Source organism: Toxorhynchites rutilus, chromosome 2 (genome assembly GCF_029784135.1).
Source record: "Toxorhynchites rutilus septentrionalis strain SRP chromosome 2, ASM2978413v1, whole genome shotgun sequence".
Lineage (NCBI taxonomy): Eukaryota > Metazoa > Arthropoda > Insecta > Diptera > Culicidae > Toxorhynchites > Toxorhynchites rutilus.
The window spans coordinates 252,189,920-252,214,990 of record NC_073745.1 but is presented as its reverse complement, the minus strand read 5'-3'; the positions used below and the strand labels follow the sequence as shown (position 1 = coordinate 252,214,990).

At 39.4% G+C, this 25,071-nt stretch overlaps 1 protein-coding gene across 1 annotated transcript; it reads left to right on the top strand.

Moving 5' to 3' along the window:
- The first annotated feature begins 883 nt into the window (after positions 1-883).
- LOC129768691 (transcription factor 25) lies at positions 884-24,633 on the top strand. The gene is made up of 5 exons (XM_055770483.1): positions 884-1,330; positions 10,461-10,864; positions 10,925-11,962; positions 23,173-23,325; positions 23,399-24,633. The coding sequence occupies exons 1-5, from the start codon at positions 1,178-1,180 to the stop codon at positions 23,748-23,750; spliced, it is 2,100 nt and encodes a 699-aa protein (XP_055626458.1). The 5' UTR covers positions 884-1,177; the 3' UTR covers positions 23,751-24,633.
- The last annotated feature ends 438 nt before the right edge of the window (positions 24,634-25,071 follow it).

Here is a 25,071-nt window from a genome sequence, read left to right as displayed (position 1 = left end):
ATTATAACTAAGGCCTCGGTGATACTGCCTGCAGCTTCTTACGAAATTGCGACTGCACGAAACGCATGCAATCGTGATAAGTAAACAATTACATAGAATTGTATTGGTGTGGTTACATTGCTTCCCCCTTGCTTCGTTTGAATTCGTCAGCTTCTATCGAACAAAATTCTTTGTTTCTCTTTGTCAGTTATCGTACAATCAAATTTTCGTGCGTACTCCGAGCCAATGTAGCCTTAGCCTAACGAGAATGAGGAACCGTTCGGCTCGGTTAAAGGTACTGCGTCCTGGAGCATTTGTAGAAAAAAATGTATTTTATTCCACTCGAAAATCCATTACCAATTTCGCTTCAAAGAAATGGAGCACAAAGCTTAATGTCGCCAAACGAATCAAATGCTCATTTTGTGATTGAATCTATAACACGAAACACGCCCCGCGTCGTTCCCTGGGGACCAACACTGACACCGAAGGGTGGACTTTTCGTTTGGAGAGTGTTGGCACTGGGAACGGCAGCATGAAAGCTAGAAAATTATTTTTAGAAAAGTCACCTATCGATCCGTGGGAACCGACATGGACAACACGAAAGACTCATTTTCGGTCCGTTAGTTCAGTCAGGGCTCAGCGTATTTAAAGGTGTTCTTTACGCTTGAATGCACAGAACAACGTTTGTTACATCGACACGATATGTCATTGTGGCCGCCTATATGGAGACACAAATCTTCAAAAATAATCGTCGAAGCGACGCGACGCACAAAAATTTTGATCTCAGCTTTTGTCAAAAATCGTAACACATCTCTTCATATATAGCATCTCTGCTTCTATCGCTTCAATACTATTTTTGAACACTCATAGGACACGCAATCGAATGTCAAGAGGCTAGAAAAACGTCAAAATATCAGTTGAAGAAGAGAAAAGAGCACGAGAATGTACCATTTTCGTAACTGCGTGTTTTCCTTCGCTGCACCACAGTAGTTTGTTGGAACAGCAGTGAAAAGTTTATTGTTTTTGTTTCGTGTCACTACACTCGGCATTTTCACGGACCCAATTTCTTTTGCTTCGGCGAACCGTTCGAGTGCAATAGTGTCACAATTCGGTGGACAAGTGAATTACAAACAACAGACCGCGAAAAGCAAGAGAAAATATATATTTCATGACACGATAATTTGGTAAATTCTACAAGATGTCTTATCGTATATTGCGAAAGCTGCAGGGAAACGACCTGGAGATTAAAGAGCATATTGATGAAATCTCGGACGGTGCCGATGCAGATTATGACACCAATAGTATCGGCAGTAACAATCGAAAGAAGATAAACATCAATCGATTTGATTTGGTAAGCAAGATGATGCGGGAATTCCCTCGAGTGAGTGGTATGCATGTACAGAAAATGTGTGACTATTTGGGCAATCGTAAGAATCCATAAATGTTGCCAATGTTCCATACTTCTAGATTGCACAAAACAAGAAATGCTTCGTGTGGTGATCTGTTATCATGTAATAATAATCGTGTTGAAAATATTCATTGTTTAGAACCACGTATTCCAAGCTAATAACATAGATCACTTCCAACAAATGAATTACGAAAAACCAACCAATTTCAGTGAACTTGCATGCGTGAATAATTATGGTCAATTGAGAAAAACGCTTTCGATATAATTGTACGACATGGTTCATCCATTCTTATCCAAACAGTTTGAGTTCCTTCACTAATGTGACCACGCATAGCCCAGGTTTGATGGTGCCCTACGAGTCAGGCGAATTCTCCCAGTAGAAAAAGAGGGGGATGCGGACAAGATTGTTTGAATGTAAGCGATCCAACTTTCTGGTTTGCTTACTGATGATGAATATTGGTAATTTTTGTTCTTATTTTTTTAGACTTTCAGCTTCCTAGGCTGGTTCGTCTATGCCAGCTGTACTCAATCTGCGGCCCACCTGGCTATTTTGGTTGGCCCGCCTGGCCTGTTATCATTTTGTATGTGTAACAAAAACGAAAACTTAATAAATCATTTAGGTAAAATGAGATGAGAATAATGGAGTTTTACACATCTAGACATTAGTTAGTTGTCTAGTTAAGCGGTATGAGTTGATTAAATATCTATCAAATACATTTAATCCGATCATTAGGGGTAATCCTGTCGACATTAGTGAATAAAAATTAAAATATCGATATGAAAATATTAATATGAAATCATTACCTCTTTTTAAATAAGACTACGTCTTTCAGTAATGGTACCAAAGCAAAAAAAATTGGTCACGGTTTTCTATATTAATTATTAGTATTTACTTTAGCTATGAACCAATTTTGATGGTTTGCATTCCAATCGAAGCGGAAATTCTTTTTTCGTCAATTTATACATTACGGTTCCCCAACCCATAAATGATTTTAATTAAGGATAATTGGAAGAATACACATTTTCCTATCGTGTTCTTGTGGCCGAGTATGTATGAGGGAGGTACAATATTCATATATCACTGCTAATAAGCCAGGCGTAAATTAATCGCTCGAAATGCAGTTGCAGCTTTCTTTCTACGGACAAAGTGAATAAGGATAGTACTGCAATCTTAGCTCCCTCGTAATCTATTCATTGAGTATAAACAAGCCATCTGCGATTTCAAAACAGTATTCACAATTCATCAGTCATCTAACTAGCGACCAGACAGCAGCGAGTCTTTCGAATAATCTTTCTCAAATCCGAGTGTTTAGTGAAGTTTTCCAAATTGGTCTTTTTCAAGGCTAGAGGCGAATGAACTGATGAATTTGAAAGCCTCTATAATTCAAAACATCATCATCGCCATCATCATTCAAGTCGTCTCGCTCCAGCTATCAAACAGCAGTCTTTCTCAATGCTGATGTCGCACCCAATGGTTTTGCTCGATTCTAAGAAAGAATTAATGATAGATACGCACTGTATGATACAATTTTGTTTGATGAGGGCACAGCGTCGATTTGTATGCCGTCTGGTGAAGAATACCCCTGTATTTTTGCATCACATCACATTTGAATCTGTACTGGTGCAAGTTTGAAATTTCTGAAACAAGTACTCTAAGGTTGGGGTGCAAAGTTTCGAGCGTATACACCTCTTTGTCAGTTGTACAAACTGGTATGCCAATCACTTCATTCGAAAGATAAAATGTGTATGAGTAATGCTGTTTACTAATTGATCAAAAAACTTGTTTCAATAGCTCAAAACTGCTTCGATAGAAAACTATTGAAATCACAAAAAATCATAAATATGAGTACCTACTTTAAAGTCCATCTTAGTCAAGATTTGTCGATGCATGTCGTTGGCTGTCACCGAAAATTCTCTAAATATTGTGCTCGCCCTGGCCAATCTCAGTTTCTATTTTGCTACTGTGTTGATCAGGTTTTTTGCCACAGAATGCATGTTCAGAATATGCAAGAAGCAAGCATAGTGTAGAGCGGAATCAAAGCAGAAGAGAAATATTGAATAGGAGGGTTGTCGTCGACTTTCATACCATGGAGATCGTAGGAATTGTTGATTTTATGCGTTATGCGTTATGAAATAGATAACGGTAGTGTGGGACAAATATATGATCGCCTTAAGCCGCACTTTATGTAGTACGGGAAAAATGCCGCTATACATACTGAATGCGTTATGTGTATTGTTCTGAGTGCGTGTACTGTTCTCGTGAGAACAAGAATGAATCATTAATCAACCATTTCCAGCTGCGTAGGTCCTTTTCAGGGCCACTCAAACTTTCGACTAAAGAGTTATTTAAGAACTAGCTGACCCGGAAAACTTCGTCCCGCCCAAAATTTATTTTTCGTTATCCCATTCACGTTGAAAATCTCGTTTAAGATTTTTCACTTGCACATAACATGTTTTTCCGTTACATGGAATAAATGTTTGATACAGAGAATATGATAGAATAAAGACAGCCCTAAATCGAACAATTCCTTTCTCGAGTTTTGCTCTTATCAACACATTCGGTGATACATTTTTATTTATATAGATATAAGAAGATATAGGAGTGCGTTTTATCACATTAAAAAAAATTCAATTGTCATGTTTGGTTGAAATATGTGTATTATATTTACGGGTCCCCCTCTCCATTTCAGAGAAGGGAGGGGTATCATACCATCATAGAAACATTTCTCATATTCAAAAACTTTCACATGCCGAATTTGGCTCCATTTGATTGATTAATTTTCGAGTTATGCAGAAATTTGTGTTTCATTTGTATGGTAGCCTCCCCTTAGAGAGATGGGAGGAGTGTTGAACCACCTTAAAAAATTTTCTTGCCCCCTAAAACCTCCACATGCCAAATTTGGTTCCGTTTGCTTGATTAGTTCTTGAGTTATGCAGAAATGTATGCTTCATTTGTATGGCAGCCCTCTCTCCTTCAGAGAGAGGGTAGGAGTGTCTATCTACCATAGGAACGTTTCGTGCCCCCTAGAATCTTCACATGCCGAATTTGGCTCAATTTGCTTGATAACTCGCAAATTATGCAGAAATTTGTGTTTCATTTGTATGGCAGCTCCCCCTTAGAGAGGGGGTGGAGTGTCTAACCACCGTTAAAACATTTATTGCACCCTAAAACCTCCACATGCCAAATTTGGTTTCATATTCTTGATTAATTCTCGAGTAATGCAGAAATCGTGAATGACTGATTCGTGATATTTTTAATCGATCATTCAACTTTCGTGATTTCAATGTTTTCGGGTTGAAAGTGACGTAAGGTATTTTTCAACGTTGAAAGTTGTATTCTGTGGTGAAAAACTGAATTTGAAATTTTGTTTCGATGACATTGCTTTCGCCTCTGCAGCCACCACATAATTTTCTGTTGCTGTTCTGCATTGAAGATGTAATTTTGCCAGAGATACTGAGATATTGAGCCTTTGATTCTCCGGAGAAGTCGCTTAGTTTCAATGGTTCATTTCTCCGTCCAAAAGTTCTGAAGACTTTGGTGCTTCACGCGTTAGAAGCTGTCCAAAGTAACCGATTCCGGCAAAACGGTTGGCCGCTTCATTGTCGACTGTGCCGCTATACCGGGGATCCGCATGAGGACTGTATCCGACAAATGTTGGCGAGTTTCTCAGCGACTTTACGGCACGGAAGAGCGTAAATGACGATAGTCGAGGGCACGAAAAAAACTCATATGATCACTAACTGCAGCCGGGCGCTACAAGTCGAGCGATGTATGAAAATCTTGAACTTCGTCAAGCGAAAAAATCCGGTAATCCTGTTCACCAACAAGAACATGTTAACCATCGATCCCGTATCAAATTCCAGAAACGATCGCTATATGGTATCTGTCTAGTGTATCTGACCAAGCATCCTGCTAGCGTTATGGTGTTTGGATGGGTGGCTTCCGATGGCAAAAAAAATGAACCCGGTGTTCATTCCCGAAGGCGACAATGTAAAAACGGAGGTCTAAATCGGGATTTTAAGTGTGTTCTTCCGTGGGTAAAAGAGTAGTACGCTCGAAGCCAAATATTGAATTTCAACAAATGGGGCTCCATACCATACATCGAACAGCGCTCAGAAAGGATTGCAGGAACATCTGCCGAAAAACAGAAGCACGATGAACATCAAATGAATAAAACAATAAAAATGTTAACGGTGCTCCCGTGGCCGAGTGGTTAGCGTCAAACCTAAGATGCCGGGGGGTTCGGGTTCGATTCCCGTTCTGGTCGGGGTAATTTTTCGTCAAAGAAATTTCCTCCAACTTGCACTGTGGTCACGCGTATTCTAGAACTTTCCACTCAGAATGCACTCAAGGCGTGTTAATAGGAATAGAAATCTCAACTAAGACTAATGAAAATGACGCATGTAATACTACGTTGAGACGGCGAAGTTCCTCTAGGAACGTTAGAGCCATTTAATAAATAAAAATTTATAGGGTTGTGATTCTTGTCGAAATTATTTAAAGCTCGAATCACCGAAACTTACACAATGAGAATGGTTTGCTACTCCCAAGCGTCATTCAGTGTGTTCTTTATGCAATTTCGCTGGTTCAGGTCAATCAAGGAGAGCAACTACGAAGTGTACAGTGTATCCAAGCTTAAGCACAGCTTCCACCTCTTCAAGGGATGCGAAATACATGTTTAAGCCCATCCTCGGTTGGAAGGCACCCTTTGTGGATGGGAATCACAATTCTATGTGTCAATTCCACTGAGAAGTCGTGTTCCAATCAGAGGGCATTAAATATGTTCATGAGAGTGGTTTGACCTAACAGGGACAGCTGTTTGATAATATTATAACCGATGCAGTCGGGACCAGTAGACTCCCCTTCGATGGATCGCAGCGCGACGATGAGTTCTTCGACGAAGAAGTGTTTGATGGAGTGTTTTCCAACCCGGTCGTTCGCAACCACGAAACGATTGACTGACTTTCTGTTCGTTTTTTTGCCGTCGGATGAACTCAAAATCGTATCCCGAAATTGAGGACAGTTTAGCAAATTCGCGGTGTCGAAGGGATCGTTGTAGTTGGTGCCATTCGTTTGCAGAATAGGTTTTCGGAATCTTCTTTTTCCATTCAGCACGCCTCACTCGGTAGTCTCTGGTGATCAGGTGGCTGGAGGAAACTCTGTAGAAAATCCAGTAGCAAATTCTATGTAGATCGCCTGCTTTGCTCCACCCCAGTTTACTTAACGTTTGCATTGAAAAAAATGGACAAAATTCGCCGATTTTTCATGGGTTTACCTTCACACGCACCGACGAAACTACCCACGCAGCATCAATCATAGTAACCCATGAGCCAGCAAAAAAATTGACAGCACTATCAGTCGAACTCTAACCGTGATGGCGAAAACCGTGAAGCTACTTCGTTAAGAAGTGTGCGCGTTCAAAAACGGTACCCCGCCGCGTCGAAAACGGACATTGTGGACGTCGGATACGCCTGTTCCGGAATCTACAACATCTTGGCACTATGTTCCTGAATGTTCTGGGTAACTGCCGAAAGGACGCTCGCAAGGCCGTAGAATTTTTTTTGCAAGTAAATTCCAGTTCTCAATCCAGGTTCTTGCCACATGGCAGGTAAACAGAGACGATGACTACCCGAATGGGTGCTTCTATTCTGACCGCAATTATCTATAGTTCGGTTGTAATTCACTTGCGCTTATGGGGGATGCTCCTCTTGACACTCAATGCCATGGAGTGTTGTAGTAGGAACCCCAACTTTGAGTACCAGTGGCCGCCAAGATGGCGCGATCCGAGTCAATCGCCGATCCGCCATCATAAGCGGCGGTTGTTCGCACACAAACCTGTATTCCATTGATTGCCCTCTTATTAAGGCAAAACCGGGACTCACGGACTACGAAATCGCCAAAAATACAACTCAACCAAAGTACCATCCGATAAATCCGTATGCGAGAAGCTTATCGTAATTTCCGCGCCTGCAAGCAACCAAACAAGACACTGAAGCAAAATCTAGTGGTCAAAAGATGCGCTGTGCAACAAGGTTTTGACGAAGTACGAAGGATGCATGCTGATGGATGACGAAACGTACGTGAAGATGTATTTTAGACAGCTCCCAGGTCAACTGTAGACAGAAAACCAAGGTTCTCATCACAAACTCGAAAGCTGAAACATGGACTCGAAAATGTATAGGGGAGAGTGCCCACAGGAACGTCTTCTTCCGTTTATTGAGGCCCCAAAGGTTCGGTAAAGTTTTGGTCAGATTTTGCAAGCTGCCTCTACAGCCGGGAGATGCTTCAGTGGTATCGTGACAGATTTTGACACGTTTACCCGAAACAAAACAGTTACCCGGAAGACAGTTACCCGAACGACATTCACCCAAATGTTACAAATACCCGAATGCGATAGCTACCCGAATGTAGCATCTACCCAAACTTTCACTTACCCGAATTACCCGAATGCGACACTTTCCCGAAAGAAGGAATAATACGAAATTTTTATTATAAGGAAGTATTTGTGCATTTATTTCTGATAAGTGTTATATAAAGATCATATTTGTCTCGTACGTTCATTTCCATTCAAAAAATGTTTTTCGTGGGTAGAGCAATTTGAGACATAGTGGCGTTGAAGAAAATCCTTTCTGAAATGATGAAAAGTGAAAAAATATGAAGTTTTATAACATATTATGAAGTTTATTCATTCATATGGATGACGCAGCCCGTTTACTTAAAAGACTTAAAAGTCGATTAGATTGAAAAAGACATCAACCCTCCCAACTGCCCTCAATTCCTAGGGTATCCGAAGAAAAGTACGAAAAAAAACTGTAACGGAAACGAAAATTGTTCCTCATTGCTCCAACAACAGTTTTTTTTCAATATTTTTTCCTGAAAAGAACAATAATTTATCTACATTTCGATATAAAACATTTTTTGTATCTTCAACCAATATATTCGATATACAACGGGTTTTGTGATGCCGAATTCTAAATGAATCAAGCTTTAAGTAGTTATTATTTTTGCACGGACTCAACTCTCGTAATATATTGTTGATTGTTCCGTTTCTGGTACTGTCGTTTTGTATTTTTTGTCCTCATTTTATACTGAGTTCCAGTACTGTTTCTACCAAGCGCATAAAAGCTGTCTGGGCCGGACAGCATATTTTTCAGAAAGACATCAATAGATGGCTCGTTTTTTTATTGCAAATTCAAAACGAACACATTTTTTGCACACCAGCCAGCTAGTCACACTCTCTTATTAGCTGTTCGATTTAAACCGAAGAAAGAAAAAACAATCATTTTAACATAATCATTGACATATTGGGTTGGGGAAAAAGAAATGTCGTATATTGTCAATATATGGCAACACTTAAACATATCTTGTGTTGTACTTATGGCATCAGGTCATACTATACGGCTATTTAAAGACGACAATCTATGCTACAAGTGTCGTTTTGACAATGTTGTGATTGTCCTTTTCAGTCTCAAGTTATAGCGCGTCAAAGATGGAGTCCACCAAGCAAGAAATTCGCCATATTTTACGTTTCCTCTACCTGCGAGGTAAAACTGCAACGAAGGCGTCCGAAAAGAATCGTGTAGTTTATGGACCCGATACTGTAACGGTTCGCACAGCACAGCGTTGGTTTGATCGATTTCGTTCTGGTGTAGTGGCTGTCGAAGATACACCCCATACTGGCAGGCCAATCGTCGTGGAAACCGATAAAATCGTTGAAATTATCCAAGTAGACCGGCATGTGATTGGCCAGGAACTGGGTATAGACCATAAAACCGTTTAGAATCATTTGCAGAAGATTGGATTCAAAAAAAAACTGGATGTATGGGTGCCACACGAGTTGACGCAAAAAATCTTTTAGACCGAATCAACGCCTGCGATGCACTGCTGAAACGGGACGAACTCGACTCATTTTTGAAGAAGATGGTGACTGGTGATGAAAAGTGGATCACGTACGACAACCTAAAGCGAAAAAAGTCGTGGTCGAAGCGCGGTGAGCCGGCCCAAACCATCGCCAAGCCACGATTGACGGCCAGGAAGGTTTTGCTGTGTGTTTGGTAGGATTGGAAGGGAATCATCCACTATGAGCTGCTCAACTATGGCCAGACAATGAACTCGGTTCTCTACTGTGAGTAGCTTGACCGTTTCAAGCAGGCGATTGACCAGAAGCGGCCAGAAATGATCAATAGGAATGGTGTTGTTTTCCACCAGGACCGAGCGTTGTCCACACATCTTTGATGACCCGCCAGAAGCTACGGGAGCTCGGATGGGATGTCCTATTGCACCCACCGTATAGTCCGGACCTGACTCCAAGTGATTATCATCTCTTCCGGTCCATGCAAAACGCTCTTGGTGATACTAAGTTGGCCTCAAAAGAGGCTTGCGAAAACTGGCTGTCTGAGCTTTTTGCAAATAAGGAGGGGGGTTTTATAAGAGGGGATAATGAATCCTACTAAATGGCAACAAGTTTGCGAACAAAACGGCGCATATTTGACTTAAATTGGATAATTTTAAGTATCTTAAATAAAACGTCAAATTTCGATCAGAAATACGACATTTCTCTTTCCCCAACCCTATATATATACAATAGAACCCCGATTATCCGCTAAAAAGTCGGGCTAGATCACCGCGTACAACGAAAATCGCGGATAACGCAATAAAGGGCTAAAAATGAGGTACTAACACGAAGAAAGATATTTTAGCATGAAAACTATGTTTTATCAATACAGAAATTGTTGAACTATCCATCTGTAAAGTCGTTTACATCAGTGATCAGATAATGTGAAAGCCATGGCCAAAACAAAAGAGCAAGACTCTACCCACTCACTGACAAATTTCGGGAAGGTTTATAGAATTACTAAGGAACTCGCATTCGCGGATAATTTTTTTTTATCTGTATTATAGTGACTTTCAACTCATTTGGCTGGTTCGTCACTTCTACTTCCATTTTTTTTGGAAGATTGTCGGGAGTGAGAATTGAACTCGTGACCTTTAGCGTGAGAGGCATGGATGTTACCACTACGCCAGATCGCTGTATAGACAAATACAATTATTGACGTTCTTCAAATGTTTCAGCTGAACCAACAGCAATCCCTTTCGGAGAGCGAGGTGAAAGAGGACGACAACGATGAAACCGAACGGGATGCTGCCGGTGGAACGCTCAACTCACATCTCGCCGAGTCCAAAAAGAAGAAAAAGAAGAAGAAGAAGCGAACCGGCAAGTATGTGGCCAATGCGGCTCGCCGTAGCAGCGAGGACAACGCAGACGTTGAGGATGATTTTGCGAAAACCGTCAAGGAAGTCGATAAACTGTTCGCTGATTATGAGAAGTCCGAAAATAGTCCAGCTGTGGCTAACAATGCCTGTCACGATTCGGCAGGTCCCGTCACTAAATCGCTACTTTCGATTCAGCACAAAAATTTGAATCCCCAGTACGAGATGAGGCGAATGTTTGGCAGTAAGGTGGTCGCAGATCAACAGTGAGTTAGAAACTGGTGCTTGTTTGATGGCCTTTGTTGATATCTTTTTTTTTCCTTCAGAAATAAACGACGCAACAATCGAGGCGCACCACGTATGATGAAGTCCACCTACTTGGTGAATCCCAAGGACAATTGGCCACCGGTTGGAAAGTCGGGCATTTACATGAACTTAACTCAAGCGCCAGAACAATCAACTGGTGGGACGAAAGGAACAGCTGACAAGAATGTCATCTATTTTGCATTCGAGCATACTCCTTCGTACCGACAGATCCAGCAAAAATTTTTGAACGCCGTTGAAAGCATGGATTCGGACAACATCATCAAAATCGTCAACCAGCAACCGTATCACGTGGATTCACTGATTCAATTGAGCGAACTTTGTAAAATGTCGGAAGATCATGCAATGGCTTCCGAGTTGATCGAGCACGCGTTGTTCGCTTTGGAGTCCTCGTTCCACACGATGTTCAGCCTAACGCAGGGTAATTGTCGTTTGGACTATCGAAGACAAGAAAACCGTGCTCTGTTCATCACACTGTTCAAGCACTCACAGTATCTTGAATCCAGAGCTTGCTCGCGAACAGCATTGGAAGTGGCCAAACTCATTCTAAGCTTTGACCCCATCACGGATCCTCTTGCGATTATCCTGATCATCGACTACTATGCTATCCGCGCGAAGCAATACGACTGGCTCGTACAATTATACGAAGAATGGGAAAACACCAACAATCTTTCCCAATTACCGAACATGGCGTACGCCTACGCGTTGGCACTGTTCTATCTAAAGCGCATGGATGCAGCCGATCGAGCACTGCAGTATGCCCTGCTTATGTTCCCTGCTGTACTCCGAAAGTTGCTGGATGAGCTTTCCATTCAGCCTGATCCACGCGTTAGCAGTCACAGCTATTTCGCCGCAAGCACTTACGACAAAGCAACAGTGGCACTCCAGCAGCTCATCTCGATGTACGTTTGCCGCTCGAAAATCGTTTGGAGGGATACGGAAATTTTGCCCTGGTTGGAGAAAAATGTAAATATTGCACTGGATCGCGTTGACGCGAAGGATGAGATTGTGGTCGATTATACAGTCAAGAGGAATCAGAGGTAAGTTGAGCGAATAAATCGTAGAAATGCGAATTCTTGAGGATTTTTTTATGTAGAACTGCGTCTTTCAGGAAGGGTGCCGAATCATAAAACACGTTAAAAAACACATTATAAAATAAAGTAAAAGTTAATAGCTATTTTCACAGCGAACGAATTCTGATAATTTGCATACCAATCGAATCGGAAATTTTCTAAGATTTGTTTGATATTCTATACGTTGCGGTTCACTATTCCCTAAATGGTTTTTTTTTATTAATTCGTTTATTTTTACAGGATCAGTTACATAACTTTAGAGGAGCCGAATTCTTAACTAAACATGTTAACTATATCTATATATCTATGAACAATTTTCCTTAATTCTATTGTTAATAAGGTAGAAAACCGATTACGGTTGACTCGAGTTTGGAAGGGTAACATAATTTTATCAGGAAAAAGAATGGTGTTGATTCGATAGCCTTGAGAGCGGAGGTTCTGGTCGGATGGTGCACCGTTTCACTGGGGGAAACGTGCCTCTGGACACTTGAACTTGAAGTTCTCAGCGGAAACACTTTCGGGAATCAGTTCCGGAAGGAACTAACTGGGCAAATGGCAAAAAACACACGTTGCGACAGGATTAAAATGTAAACTCTTTACTACTCAGTATTATGGAAGAAAAAAAAGGTTTCAACACCTTCACCTTTTGCTTCACTTCTCTCTTTCGTTGTTTACTGCTTTGCGGTTGGAAAAATACTCATGTGATCCTTGCTGCTAGACTGCTATACCTGGTGACAGGAGAATCACCAAAAGGAGGTGGGGTGAAACTTGCGAACCAATGTTTCTCTCTCTTCAGGGACTGAACAGATGGGATATAAGGATATGTTGCCAATGTTCACACTCGCACTCTCATTCACACTCATCACACTCAATTCTTAAACCTATCTTATATCTACTATGTATTTACATCTCAACTTATTCTATTGTTAGTAAGAAGAGAACCGATTGCTCGCGAAGGAATAAAAAGCCCTAAACGGTTTAAATTAATGAAAACTGGAAGAATTTCCTTTTTCCCATACATTTGTTTTGCCGATTTGTGTGCTAACCCTACCCGTACCATCAATAACGAGCAACTAATATTAGGCTGTCAAAAAAGTCCTGCGGTATTTCCGCGAGGTGTCGTTGTAAGCGCGTAGTTCTAGTTGTATTCATTGTATCGAGTCATACTATAGATTGTTGGAAAGGTATTTTTGCGCGCTATAATATAGTCCTTGACAGTTTCGTTTGGTTAAGTCGTTCGTGAGTTATAGTGTCGCAAATATGGAGCAAAATAAAGAGAAAATCCGACATATTTTACAGTACTACTATGACAAAGGCAAAAATGCATCTCAAGCTGCCATTAAAATTTGTGCAGTTTATGGACCCGATACAGTTCCATTTCCACCGCACAACGATGGTTTCAACGTTTTCGTTCTGGTGAAGAGGTCGTCGAAGATGCGCCACACTCCGGAAGGCCTGTCGTCGAAAATTGCGACAAAATCGCTGAATTAGCCGAGAAAGACCGGCATAGTAGCAGCCGTAGCATCGGCCAAGAGCTGGGGATAAGTCATCAAACCGTTATTAACCATTTGAAGAAGCTTGGATTCACAAAGAAGCTCGATGTATGGGTGCCACACACGTTGACGCAAAAAAACATCTTTGACCGTATCGACGCATGTGAATCGCTGCTGAATCGCAAAAAAATCGACCCGTTTCTGAAGCGGATGGTGACTGGCGATGAAAAGTGGGTCACTTACGACAACGTGAAGCGCAAACGGTCGTGGTCGAAGCCCGCTGAAGCGGCTCAGACGGTGGCCAAGCCCTCATTAACGGCCAGGAAGGTTCTGTTGTGTGTTTGATGGGATTGTCAAGGAATAATCTATTATGAGCTGCTTCCCTATGGCCAAACGCTCAATTCGGACCTGTACTGCCAACAACTGGACCGCTTGAAGGTAGCACTCATGAAGAAGAGGCCATCTTTGATAAACAGAGGCCGCATTGTCTTCCATCAGGACAACGCCAGGCCACACACTTCTTTGGTGACGCGCCAGAAGCTCCGGGAGCTCGGATGGGAGATTCTTTTGCATCCGCCGTATAGTCCGGACCTTGCACCAAGTGACTACCACCTGTTTTTGTCTATGGCGAACGAGCTAGGTAGTCAGAAGTTAGCCACAAAAGAGGCCTGTGAAAATTGGCTATCCGAGTTTTTTGCCAATAAGGAAGCGAGCTTCTATAACAGGGGTATTATGAAGTTGGCATCTCGTTGGGAACAAGTCATCGAACAAAACGGCGCATATTTGACTTAAAACAGATGATTGTAACTAATTTTATGAACAAATAAAATTTCAAAAAAAATACCGCAGGAATTTTTTGACAGCCTAATACATTCGTTTCTGCCCGTTTTCAACTTATTTGGTATGAATAAGCCATCCGAGGTTTGAATTCACACCACATTTCGTTTGGTGGTCATCGAAGCTACATCGTAGCTCGCGAGCGTCGATCGGGAGTGGATTGTTTTTCTCAAGACAAGTAAAGGAGGAGTATGGAGTAGGGCCCTTCTCAAGGCTAGAGGCGAATGAACTGAAGAAGTTTAAAACCAAATATGGGATGGAATGAAATGAAACCACAGTTGCGAGCGAGAGAGCAACACAACGAGCGATCATAATTCATGCCTAATGTCGATTTCATTCACATATACACACAGCTCGATACAAGAATGGAATTAATGGAAGATAGTGCGAACACATTTACTCCCTGGAGGAAACGAAAGCCCTCTGTTAATGAAAATTACTTCATCGTTCATTCGTTTGATGATTTCTTTCGTGTAGACTTTTTCAAGAATACATGTTGAATGTCTTCCTTTAATGAGATAGTTAATACATTCTGTTGTAGGTTCCAGGTTGCTGTTATCGCAAATGAATTTATTTCCTCTATCTTCACATGGTTCTTTGACTTTCATATATATTGGTTGAATTTTGTATTATGTAGTTTTGCTTGATTGTTATCCGTTTTTGATTTCTTATTACAGAGTCGATGTAATTGTATTGAAATTCATTGGAGCTTACATTAGGTACTTTCAAAATATACATGACGTATGAATTATTAATTGCAACTTGTGCTTGTGATTGCGACAGAAGTTCTTCAAATGACGATATGTATATGTCTTGGCTTTCCAGAAAAGTACCAATGATGTTAAAATCTTGAATGGATAGCAATTTACTGCTGGGGATATCATGTTTTGCCATAAGTACTGCTTCAATTGTTTCCACTTGATCTTGAAGTGAATCCAAATCAGAGAGTATAATTAGTTGGTTTATTTCTGCCGAGTGATTGTTCATTCTTTCTGATTCTAAGGTTAACACCTGGTTTGCAATGTTTGTGACTTCGAGTAATCGTTTTCCAATTTGTTCGTTGATTAATATCTGTTTGTTGTTCTGATGGATGAGGGAGTTCATTGATGAGTTAATTATGCGAAGGTCTTCAGCATCGGGGTTTCCAGCGATCCATTTCCATACAGTGCCAATGGTGTCCCATCGTTTGTGTCTTCTTTCGAATGGTTTTATTTTCATATATATTTCCACTAATTTGTAATGTTTTATTTGTATCAATTCGTGTAGGGCATTGCTAGAATAATCGTTTTGAATTACTCGATCAAGATTTTCAATCGTTTTTCCTATTTCATTTAGATTTATTGGGTGGACAACTCTTGCGTGACCTATATTTTTTGCAATATCTAAAGGTATTATGGCCAGCGGATTATTGGTTAAATCATGTACTTGTAAAGGGTGTGTCACATCAAATTGCATCACGGAAAAAACGCTGTAGAAATTTAATTTTTAGGAATTATATCTTCAGCTTTCGCTTTAAAATCAGATAAGAGTGTATAGATCACGTTGGCCATGCTTCACTGTCAATTTTTCGTAAATTTGGAAAAATGTCGTCGAACGAAAAAGAGCGTCGTGAATTAATCCTGTGCACTCATTTCGAGAATCCGGAGTTGTCACATCGGGACATCGGTAAGATGCTGGGAATCGTCCAATCCACGGTCAGCAGAGTACTAAAACGATACTTCGAGAACCTAACCATCGACCGGAAGGTGAAGAACGGCAAAAATGGATGCTCCGTCAGTGAAAAAGATCACAAGCGCGTGGTTAAGTAGTTTAGACGTGATCCGAGAAGTTCGGTCCGGGATGTCGCCAATAAGCTGAATTTGTCAAGTTCATTCGTCCAGCGGACCAAGCAGCGGGAGGGCCTGCGTACATACAAGGTTCAGAAGGCTCCTAACCGCGACGAAAGGCAAAACATGGTGGGGAAGACGCGAGCCCGGAAGCTGTACACCGAAATGCTGAAGAAGCCGCATTGCCTGGTAATGGACGACGAAACCTACGTCAAAGCGGACTTTCGTCAGCTGCCGGGCCTGTTGTTCTTCTCCGCAGAGGACAAATTCAGCGTTCCGGAGGAGATTCGCATACAGAAACTATCCAAGTTTGCCAAAAAGTACATGGTGTGGCAAGCGATCTGTTCTTGCGGAAAGCGGAGCGCCCCCTTCGTGATGACCGGCACGGTAAACGGGCAGGTTTACCTTAAGGAGTGCCTACAGAAGCGCTTACTACCACCATTGAAGCAGCACGAGGGCCCGACCATCTTCTGGCCGGATCTCGCTTCGTGCCACTATTCAAAGGACGTGTTGGAGTGGTACGAAGCCAACGGGGTCACCTTCGTGCCAAAGGAAATGAACCCGCCCAACGCGCCGGAGCTTCCCCCAATAGAGAAATATTGGGCGATTATGAAGCAGGCCCTCCGGAAGAACCTAAAAGTTGTCAAATCGGTGGCGGACTTCAAGAGAAAATGGATTTCTGTTCAAAAAAAACTACAACCTGACGTTGTACAGAACCTTATGGACGGGGTAAAGAGGAAGGTACGAGCATACGGGCTTGGGCTCGAAGTATGAAAAATGGAAAATGCCAAAAGTTGTTTAATAGTTTTTATTTTACTGTCTAAAATTTTCAAAAGGATCGGTCTACTGGGCGAATTTCTACAGCGTTTTTTCCGTGATGCAATTTGATGTGACACACCCTTTAATATTGAGTATGCTACGGGTACGCAGAGGGCGAACCTGAAAAGATAAAAGATAATGATGTGGAATGGTTTGTTTTATTTTATACATTTTCTGAGGTTTGATTTGTGAATTTTTCTTCCTAATTCATCAATTACAAAGGTTTCATGATCTTCTTTTATTTTTATCTTTTTAAATTGTGGATCTCTTTTAGATACAGTATTTGTCTTTTCGTATGCGTAACAATTTTCTGGGAATTTTAAATATTTTGGAACTGTGATTTTATTATTTTTATTTTGATATATTTTAATTATTCGATCCAAATTTTCTTGTCTTTGTTTTGCAAAATCTGCGAATGACAGGTTGTCTCTGTTAACTCCAAGATATACATTTTTTGGGGTGTCATCTGTAAATAAATGAATCGTATTGTTGTATTTATGTACGGCTAATTGAATTAAATCATTCATTGGAAGATTCGGACTTGTGGTGCATCTCATTATTTCACGTATGGTTGAAAGTGCTCTCTCTATTTGAACGTTTGTTTCTGAATGGTTTACTGGGGTTTTATAAATTTGAGTGCCTAAATTTTTAATTTGTTGTTCTATTATTTCTGATGTAAATGTTCTTTCGTTATCGATTACAATTGTACAAGGAATGTCCCAATCGAATAATAACTCAATAAGAGAATCTTTAACATGTGCTATTGATCTGGACTTGATGGGCTTTATTTTAACAAATTTTGATAATTTATCTATTGAAGACAGAAATAAAAAGTATTGATTATATATAAAAATGTCAATATGCACTATTTCTCCTGAGTAATGTGGTATTGGTGTTTCTACTGGTAATATTTTCTGTGAATGTCTATCATATTTTTCTGTTTTACAAGTTTCACAATTTTTGATGTAATTCATAGTTAGTTTATTCATTTTGGGAAAATAACATTTTTTTTATTAATTGGGCCACATTTTCTTTAGCATTCCTGTGTGCGTAATTGTGCACCCATGGCCGAGTGGTTAGCGTCTCACATTATCATGACGGGTGTTCGGGTTCGATTCCCGTTTTGGCCGGAAGATTTTTCTTCAGAGAAATTTCCTTCGACTTGCACTGTGAGCACGCGTATTCTAGAGCTTGCCCCTCGGAATACATTCAAGGTGTGTTTTTTGGCTTAAGAAATCTCAACTAAGTATTAATAAATGACGCTAGTTAATACATACGTTGAGACGGCAAAAGTTCCACAGGGAACGTTAACGCCATTCAAGAAGAAGAAGAAGTGTGCGTAATTATAGATCTCTGCAATTTTTTTAATCTGATCATTCTCATTGTTAATGTCTTCTACAATTTTTTGTGCATATCTTGCTCGTACTAACTTTGGATCAAATACTCCTTTATAAATTTCTTGTATAATGCCCATTATTGGTTCACTTGTCATAATGCCATTCATTATTTTTTGGTACCAGAAACTCTTTAAGTTCTTTCTGAAGTAAGAATGTTTTTTAATGTTTCAAACGCATTTATTGCTTCATCATTTAATTTAATTGGAAAATTTTTTGATTCGTGTTTTGTTATTCGGCCGTGGCCATCCTCCCCTCTTAAAAGGATTGTTAAGGGTTTTGCCAACTTTGCATAATCTTTGATAAATCGTCTATAATACCCTGACAATCCAAGAAACATTCGTAGTTCCTTGATGTTAGAAGGTTTTGGGTATTTTTTAATAGCTTCAACTTTTTTGTGATTTGGTTTCAAACCATTTTCGGAAACGATAAATCCTAAAAATTCAACTTCATTCTTCAAAAATTCTGATTTATCTGGTTGTATCTTGAAATTAGCTTTTTTCGAAGTCTCTAGAACTTTTTGTAAATTTTCCAAATGTTCGTCGAGGGTTTTTCCGAAGATAATAATGTCATCTACATAAACATTACATATTTTTCCAATATGTTCTCTAAGAACGTCGTCCATTACTCTTTGAAAAATACTGAGTGCATTTTTTAATCCGAATGGTAAGCGAATGAATTCATATTTACCATTATTTACGGAAAAAGCGGTTTTCTCTATGTCTTTCTCATCCATAGAAATTTGATGAAAACCTGAAGCCAAATCTAATGTTGTGAAGTATCTATTGTTGCCAAGGTTTGCTAGAACTGTAGCTGTTTCGGGAATGGGATATTTGTCACTTATCCTTTGGGAGTTTAGTTTTCTGTAATCGATTACTAGTCTGTACTTTTTGGTATTGGATGCGTCTTCTTTTTTTGGAACTATCCAAACTGGAGAATTATAGGGTGGACGAATTATTCCATTTTTCAAAAGTTTTGTTATCTGGTTTTCAACTTCTTGTTTCAAAGCTTGAGAATAAGGATAAGATTTTTAATATATGGGATCGCTATTGTTAGTTAGTATTTCTGCTTTGACTTTTGTGGTAAATGTTAGTGTTTCATCTGGGGGCTGGAATAAATCCTGAAAATGAGATAATACGTTAATTATTTTTTCTTCTTATGTACCAGTAGGTGATCGTCTCTAATGTGGATCTTGTTGACTTCCTGTAATTGGTGCTGTAATAATGAAATTTCATATTTTTTGTTGATATAAAGTTTGGAATATAAAGGTTGCATATTTCTAATATTCTTTGTCTATGTATTCTTGGTAAACTAAGAACTAATGTTTCTTTTTAGATGGGGCATTAACAGATGATATAAAAGGATTTCTAGGAACTTCCTTTTCATTTTCTAGTTTTCTTGTCGATATTGTTCATTATGAAAAAAAATTCCCCGAAACTGTAACTAAAATTACCATTTGCCACTAATTGGTATATAGTTTACTGTTTATAATTATTCCACAAGTGGAATTCTTTCACAAGTATGTATATGTATGACCATTATATTTAGCGAATAACTATACGAAAGTAAAACATGTATATTTTCCTTTTAAACTTATGAATCTAACGACGAAGATATCGACGAATAGTTAATATATGGATCCGTTCAATCTAGTTACAAAAGGGACTGAAATGAAATATGTATAGTCTGGTAATGATCTTATGCATTATATGCAATAAATATTCCACGCCATTAACATTAATTCATACATTTCATTCAACAATATTCTAGAATATGAAAAAGGCACTTGTCCAAAAAAGTTACTCCTATACTCGCGTCGGTGTGTCAGACCGAAAGTGTTAAAAAAGTGGCACGTGTGCCTCCTCCGTTCCTCTTTGTACCAACACAAGCGATACGCTAAACGATGACGAACAACGAATAACGAAGCTAGAGAGAAGCGCAAAGTTGTAGTGTTGATATTTTATGAGAAATGAACGAATTATTGATTTCTCGGTCTGACAGACCGATGCGCGAGTATAGGAGTGTTAAAAGAGTCTTTTTGATTAAATTCCAATTGATATTGACATCGGAATTCACTAGTGCACTGTTCGCCTCGCCCTTTATTTTCCTTCGGACGGCTGTACAGATCGCGTAAAATTTATTTCTTTGATCTACGGTGCTGTTGGTATTAGGTTGATATGCTCTCACTAATGCATCAACATCTCGTATCCAGGCACTTAATTCATTTGATTGTCCATCAAAAACGGGAATTTCCTTGATTAAATCGGGAAGTTTTTCAATTGCAGATGGATCTGCTGGTGTTCCATCAGGGTGCACGTAAATTAAAACGGGGTCACTGTAATCAGCTGCCGGAAATGCAACGTTCATGCTTTCCAACACATTCAGTCTATTCAAAATATCTTCGATTTGATGTGCCATTTTATTAATTGATTAATTGAGAAAAAAAATATTTTTTTTTAAACACAATTAGTTTGGATGATTAATTTTTTCAATTGTAATTATGTCAGCTCAAATTTGTTCCTTAATCTTATAAAAATAGTCACTCTTTAAAAGTTGATTTGAATGAAACACTTAAATTTAATTTATAAATTCACTCAGTATTTATTTATCTTTCTTCACTTTTTTGTTAAAAAATTTATCGTTTATTATTTTTTATTAAATTCACTTTTAAAATTTGTTCAATACTTTTTGATCAATACTTACAATATTAATCCAACCATTATGTGGGAACACCACACAATTGCTGGAAACATACCTCCAACCAACAATCCTTTAACAGTGTTGGCACTGGAAGGTTGTGGACGCGCGACTGGGGCGTTGTCGACTCCTATTATTCCAAATCCTGTAGTGCCGGGTTTCACTTTGAGACACCAGGATCCACGGGAACCCAGTTGCTAGCGATTAGTCCCCGTACGGCGGCTGCTTTCCTTTTTGTTCTAACTACGCGTTTTCACTGCACTTTTCACTACTCAGGAGCCAGTCCGTTCGGCTGCGTTAATTAAACGCGGTCGTAATCGCGAGTGCTAATTTTCTTCTGAGTGAAAACACTGTAACTATCAGTCACTGTAACGCACTGAGTCTTCTTCAGTTGCCTCTATTTTCACTCAATAAACACACTTTTCACTACTGGGTACCTATTCGGGCGCCAGTTAAAGTTTTTTTCTTTCAAGTAATCTAACAAAATATATTTTCTGGAGCTCCTTTATTGATGATCACTTAAAGACTCAAGTACAATTTGATCTTAAGCTCTAAAGTCAGCTCGCGTGCTGTGTTTATCTTTTCGGGTGGCCTGATTTCTGTCCTTGAAATAATGCTGACCGGCGGCAGGCTCATATCGTTGTTTTGATGAGTTATTATGTTTATGTCGGCGAGCTCCGTTCTCGCGATATCAGTTCTGGCTGCTGCTAACTCCTTGTTTATGTTTACGTTTGGGTTGTCGCTAACTATTATAATATAATACTACATTTCAAGTGATCAACCTAAGGTTCTACATCTTTAAGTTGCAATGTCAAGTTCTGTAATGACTTTTTATCACACCCATTATTCGATTGATTCATATTCCTATTGTTAAATTATGCCTAAACTTTTCAAGTGTTGTTATCTTTTTTTCCAAATCAGTCGTTGAACTCGAACCCACAGAAACCAATCTACTGCACGTATTGAAATTGGAGTTACAACGTAATACACAATCAAAACAGCAAGGAATTCCGCCAAAATTTTCGATAAAGATGTTCTAACATTTCGTAGCAGCTGTCGTGAGTTCTACTGCGGATTTTTAAAGAAATTGTTCATACCTCCTTTTTTCACATTCGACATATCTCATCACTCGTTACTTGACTTACTTGTATTAACCGGGATGTGATTTCCATCTTTACGGAGAAACAAAAAAAAATGCCTGGAGTTTGTGCAGGTAGAATAAAGAATAAGTATGGACAATAGTGTTCAACGTCTTCTGCTAAAATTATATTATCTGCATATCGGAGAAAATATCAAACATTGAACAATTTTTGGATGGAACTTATCGTACATTTCAAGTGATCAACCTAAGGTTCTACATCTTTAAGTTGCAATGTTTTTTTATTCAACTCAAGAACTGATCATAGAGAGTATTCGGGACATGCTCGAAATATGTTTGGATTTGATCAATGAGGTTTAGGTCAATTATTCTAATAAATGAACCTTTTTGAATTCAGAGTAAGTAGAGATGGGTTTGATCTGATACGTATATCGCTGTATATTGCCGACGGGGCGACGAACGTATTAAGCAGGTGTCAGGCAAATTGGGCAATTGTATAGCGAAAACAATACTAGGGGGATGGCAGCGATTATCATGCGAAGACTTACTGAAACCGGCATTTCAACGCATCATAAAATGAATCGAAATGAAATATTAATAATCTTCATGACTCATATTCACAATTCTCAACATCTTAATTCCTTCTATAATAGATTGAGCAGGAGAACCAATACGACTTAAGCTTGAATTATCCGAAAAATGAGAATACTGATTTAACAAACGAACGGGATTTGCAAGAAAAAGGGAAATTGGTAGGCAGGTGAAAAACGCATTCATACGAAAACTAGAATAGGCTTATCCTTCGAACTATTCTTTTTTCGAAAATTCGAATGGATGGATTCACACGTAAACAAGAAAACAAATGTGGCATACTTTCGAACGTTTCCTATTCGTTCGAAAACAAGAATGAGGGTGAATATTCGAAGTGATAAACAGTCGGATTGAATAATATAATTCCGTAGTTCTACGTCCTAGATACAACCCCTTACATTTTTTTTTTATTCGACGTCAGGTATATGAATCCTCCACGGGCCATTCTGCGACATATTGTACTATCGGATTTCAAGGAGAAGGTCCCTCTAGCTCAGTTTATCAAGAAGGAGACGGAGCCCGTGCTCATGTACGATCCCCTTCCTCCGTTGGATACAATAAATATTTACAGCAGGTAAAATAAATATCCTCGATTTCAATCACATAAACAGTGAATCGTTTGACAATAACTTCCACAACTTTTGTAGGCCCTCGATAAGTCCGACGACGCGTACAATGATCAACGCCTCTCCGTTCTCGATGTTTTTCCAATCATTGTTGCCCAGTTTTAGTATACAGCAACAACAGCAGCAGCAGCTGGGTCAACTACAGCACCATAACAGGGAAGCGGGAGAGGGACCAGCAGGTCCGGCTGCCGCCGTTGGTGCAGCCGATGGGGCCATCGCTGGCCTCCAGGCTTACACTAACTCTCTGAATTCAATCGTAGATGCAATGCGTGACTTTCTGTCCGATATCCGAGTACTGGAACGCCCCAACGATGCCGATGTCGATGATGATGGAAGCACTGACGAAAATGAACAGAATGACTATCTAACGTAGAATGGAACCGCCAGAGTTTTTTCCTTAGTTCAAGTAAGTAGCTTTCGTCGTACTTTTTTTCACAAATTCGCTGGCTTAATGACCTCCAAATGGGTGAATGTGATTTCCAAAACTATCATCACACGAAATAGTCAAGTTTCTAGAAAATAAGTTCGTCTCTAGCTCACTTTGGTAGTAAAAATTTTATTGCTCATTGTTATCAAAATCGTTAAGTTGAATGTGAGCAGCGTTGTGCCTTGCACAAAACGACATTTGATTACAAATATTAGCCTCACACCAATAAAAACGACACAGAAGATTGAGCACTAAGCTACGCTAGTCGTTTTTTATGTATGTTCTTTGAAATTTTACTTCAATCAAAAATGTAAACTCAACGATAATTAAAGCTTCAAAATATTATAGTATTTTTAAGCACTGCTCAATGTGTTGAAATATTTAATCAATATATTGCTTCAAAATAATAAATAGCGAAATTCATTTTCAATCTTCATATAAACCAATATGGAAAATTATTATCGCAAATCAGAAATCAAATATTGAATTGTTATACGGACGCGCTAGTAGCCGTCATGCGTATTCTGTGGCTGTAAAGATCACATATTAATAATAATAAAAATTCCTATATAACTCAATATTTTATGGTGAGAAGAGAAAAATAATCAAGGAAAAACTGCAATCAGCATAACAAGTGTGAGATCGCGTGAAGGTGGCACCTAACTGAGCTCTATTTAAATGATATTTGTTCCGACAGTGAGATATATTTACCAAACTGATAAACAGTCTGAAAAATGACATAACAACTATTGGTAATAACCCTGATGACGAGTTGAATCTTTAAAACAATAAAGAGAATGTTCAAATCCAATTGTCACACAGATGTAAACCTAATGAGGATTATTATCATATCACTTCCCTCTCCCTATCTAACAACCAGCTCATCGAAAATATTCTAGAGGGCGATACAGGATCACATTTGATAAACATTATCCTCCAACACATATCAACTCCCAACATGACTAGTTCATCGGTCATCCTCGCTCTTAACGCTCGTCAACTCATTTCTAACCAATTCAATTCTAGGTTAAATGGTTATTCTAAATGTCGTGACGAATGAATACAAATCTGCCTCTTCATTCAACCTGACTCCAATCCACCACTACTGTTCAATCCTGACATGTACCTCGTTGCCCGCGTACACAATCTTATTTTAACGTCCATATAAAGTGAAACGAAAACTAACAAACATCGATGCATGCATGCTTGGTACATGAGAGAGAGAAATAAATCACCCCGGGCAAAAAAGCGCTGCATTGGTGGTCCG